The sequence below is a fragment of the Antrostomus carolinensis genome, unplaced genomic scaffold (assembly GCF_000700745.2).
Source record: "Antrostomus carolinensis isolate BGI_N321 unplaced genomic scaffold, ASM70074v2 scaffold9861, whole genome shotgun sequence".
In the NCBI taxonomy this organism is placed as follows: domain Eukaryota; kingdom Metazoa; phylum Chordata; class Aves; order Caprimulgiformes; family Caprimulgidae; genus Antrostomus; species Antrostomus carolinensis.
Genome location: NW_010291970.1, coordinates 34,818 through 38,926, shown reverse-complemented (window position 1 = coordinate 38,926; position 4,109 = coordinate 34,818). Strand labels below are relative to the sequence as shown.

Sequence of the window (4,109 nt, the reverse complement as noted above, 5' to 3'; positions counted from 1 at the left end):
CCTGCCAGTTTTGGACAAAGTCACTGGGTCTGCGTGGTGGCCAATGATGATAAAGCCATCACATTTTGTCATCATGTGTTACTGACCTTGAAGGCCAGGTTTGGAGCACAGAAGCCCAGTCCCCACTGGCTCACCAGGGAAGTCCAGGATGGTGCTGTTGCTTCTGCCTCCTAGGCACTCCCTGTGGATTTGGTTTATCATCCAAAGAACTGCACCTCACTGAGCCCTGCTTAGAAAAATACTGAATTTCAAAGTGGAATTTGCATGTGCAGGAGATAAAACTGTCTTAGCAACCATCTCAGGCATTTAAAGCTCCCTCCCAGAGCTGGTCTCCAGCATAGCATGAAACCTCTGAGCCTTTCATACAAAGCATAAATCCCATTTCCCTGGTCTAGATTCCTTGTTTTAAGAGCCTGCAAGTGAGAAGACAGACAGCTATGTAGATAGTTCTGGTTTCACTAAATCCATCACCAAGCTAGCAAGGCTTGTTGCAACGCACTGGTTAAACACTCAAATTGGAGAGGGCTCAGAAATGATCGTTTAAGGGCAAGGGGAGCTATAAGGAAATTGCAAAAATGCTCCCATCCTTGAGAGGGGTATTATTCCCATTTTATAGACAGGATATCTGAGGCAGAAAGTACCTCTTGGCCATGTCAAGCTTTGGTCCTGGCATTCATCGTCTCAGAGCCACTCGGGCTGCTCTGCATTCTGTCAGTCAGTAATCCCAGTAGAGGGTTTAATCCATCACACAGACAAGTATTTCTACAGCCAGGCAAGGGAACATTGTTTAGTAACAGCCAAAGGTTTCTGTAAGGAACCTGTTACCAAATCTCTGGTACGCGACATTTCTCTGAATATCTGCAGCTGCCTTCCCCTCACGACAGCTCCTCCTTGGCCTGACACAGGAGGGGGCGATGCATTAAAACTGTACAAACCCACCAGAATTCAGGCAGAGATCATCAAAAGTGTTTTAATGATTAAACCATGTCAAACATTAACAATGTAGGTATATTCAGATGAGCCAAGGGTTTATTTCTAGCACATTTAGACGGTCTATTTTGAACATTATAGCTGCTGTATTGAGCTATGTAAAGACTCTGCAAACCAGTACCTAGAAATGAAGACACACGCACAAGCTTTGATAATGTAAACATAACAGACACTGTCTCCTTCAAAACAAGGAATGAAAACCCACAAGGCTAGTAGGAGAACTTACTAATTCCCTAAGAGATGTGCAAAAATTTTTTTAAAAAGATTTAATTAAAAAAAATTAAACATGTTAAAACTGGCATTTATATAAATATCAAAAAACAAATAGTTAAACTTGAGCAATGACCAGCAGAACGTCTTGCACTGTTCAATTTTTCAGAGCTTAATGAATAAAATATTCATAAGCCAAACTCCACCACAGCAGATACCAGAATACCAGCAATAGCTATTGGCTTTGCAACTGACTCCTCCTATGTGCAAGGCAAGATTTTATAAGAAGGAGTAACTTTAACAAGCACTCAAACCAAATCCTCAGGTAACAAGTCAAAACACTACTGGTGATACAAACAACGCACATTACAGAAACAGACATTTCCAGAACATTTCAGTAACATCTGAAAAAACATCATGTATGACTTAGACTATTTAATTTTGCTTGTTTGGGAAAAAACCACATTTGTGTTAGGCACATTTTAAAAATGAACATACGCTACATGAAGAACGGTACAGATACCAACTTAAACACAGACAGTTCCACCAGAAAATCATCTTTCAGTCTCCGTTTTTAAATATCCTTTTGGATACGTCACAGACTTAAACAGTAGCTCCTAACGTGGATATGGCTATGATAGTAACACTTGAAATTCTGCCAGTTTCCATATTAAAAACCAGTATTCATTTAGCATTTAAGAATTTTCAGAAATAAGTAAAAAAAAAAAAAGAAAAAATAAAAAGAGAAAAGAAAAGATGGGTCCACCCTGTATACACTCTAAACCTTAGAGACAATATTTAAGTCTTACTGAACTGTGTAAGCGCCAATTAATTTTACATTAGTGAAATACTTCAAATAAAAAAATAAGATCTATTAAAAAGGTAAAATAACTTTTCCATCTGGTTCGTGACTGTTTAGTCAGTTAAAGCCAAATATACAAAACTAAATGTGCCATTTCCAATTTCACTGTATCGCGTAAGAGATACGTAACATTATGTATCACATACAGAACAGTAAAATGATCAATGGATTCTTCTAAGTGACTTTTTAATAAAAAGTCAGTCAACTGAAAAGTTGAAACATATCCTAATTTTTAAACCAGTAATAAGCTTTGGGCCCTGCTTTTTAATTTAAGGCATGTGTGTTTATCTACTGAAACCAGCATCATACAAATTACCTCTACAATCACATGCATGATCTACAGTAAAAAAAAACCAAACCAAAACAAAACCAAAAAACAGGTTTAGATTACAGTGTTTTCAAATTGTGAATCATAATTCAGCACCTATCATATTGACTAGTAAGGCAACAGCAGTGTCGGATACTACGATAATACTCCCTTCCACAGTCTATAGCGGGGTCAGTGACAGCCCAGAATTATTTTTAAACTTTAACCTACTTTTATGTTCTGTATATGGTTTCTAGGGTGTTTGCACTGGTTAAGTCCTACATAAATCACACTATTCTAGGCAGGAATAGTTACAGTAGCCATTAGAGTATTAGTGCACAACTCTTATTGTGCTTACAATCAGATGATTTTGTTGTTGGGGTTATCAAAATGGTTTTTCAGTTTGGTCTTCAATCCTTCCTTTGTTTCCTTTGTTTCACATTGTTCTCAAGGGAAGAAAAGCTGTTTGTGTACCCGTTCACAGTGGCCGTAGAGCCGTTCTGATACTCTTTCCTCCTCGAGGATGCCTTCTTGTTGTAAGTCTAGAATACACGGAGAGACACATGGTTTTGCTTAAATAGATATAAATAACTGCTTCCTCACAGTAACTCAAGAAACTAAAAAGTAAACTTGCATCCATCATTTTTAAAGACCTCGTGCCGGTGGCAGAGTCTAACAAGCTCTACCATTTTTTGTGTATGAGGCTATACTATGCCCTTCATTCATCATAGCAAGAGAATTAGTTCACTGGCAAAGAAAGAGGCTTGGCAGTATGATGGTAGCATTGGTAGTGTTATGTTAACAGTAAATTAGAACAAGGGAAGCAATTTAGTGAGCAGACAATGGCAGAAGAATATACTCAAAATGACAAGTGAGGACAGTGGTTTGATGCACTGCAGGTGACTATCTCAAACAAAGCCAGAAGAAGAAGTGGGTAAACAAGAACAGTGAGGGAAGCTGAGAGACAGAAACATGAAAGGAATTTGCACTGGCCATCATGGGAAGCAAAGACTAACAGGATCAGGGACGCTCAGGACATCAAAAAAAAAAAAAAATTACGGACAGTGAAAATCTATACATAAATTAGCCTTTGTCAAAGGGGATCAGTCGCCTGACAAGAGTGTGTTTCCCAAAATATGTGTGTGTGAAAGAAAGTTAAATGGTTAAAAGTTAATATATGAGTGAAATTGATGAAGAAAGTCAAGTAGTATTTGGAATATACTATCATGTTTAATTAGCATATTCATCTGCAGCAAGTGATATGAACCACAGGACTGATTTTAAGAAGTACCCAAGATCAGATAGGGAAGCCTGCTACATTTTCCCCCCATGAATCACTCTTACCAGACCCAAAATGCTCAAATCTTTCAAGGGATATTTAAAATATACAACAGAGTGTGCTTGTTTGGGGGCAGTAGGCTGTGTTGGTTTGATTTGGCAGGGGGGTTGGAACTAGATGATCTTTAAGGTCCCTTCCAACCCAAACCATTCTATGATTCTATGATTTTCTGAGGATGGGGACACCTTTGCACAAAGCCTGATTATACGCTACTCAGAACAACATATACCACGTCTGGATCTGTTCAGACATGCAATTCATTTTGTAGAAACAACTCAAAACACTAATTTTCCATATGGAAATGCAAACAAATGCCTGTAAAGGTGAGTCAAAACCAGATTTCTGTATGTTCGGAGTTTGGGAAGTTTCCCCGGATACAAAACAAGCATTTCCCCTTATAA

General features: G+C 38.3%; 1 protein-coding gene across 2 annotated transcripts in view; it reads right to left on the bottom strand.

Moving 5' to 3' along the window:
• Positions 1 to 1,729: 1,729 nt before the first annotated feature.
• The window catches only part of ELOVL5 (ELOVL fatty acid elongase 5), a 16,739-nt gene continuing 14,359 nt past the window's right edge, over positions 1,730 to 4,109 (bottom strand). For both annotated transcript variants that reach the window (XM_010176786.1, XM_029087172.1), the window contains one exon: positions 1,730 to 2,911. In XM_010176786.1, coding sequence (XP_010175088.1) covers positions 2,780 to 2,911 — 132 coding nt within the window. In that variant the 3' untranslated portion in view covers positions 1,730 to 2,779. The remainder of the gene's footprint in view (positions 2,912 to 4,109) is intronic.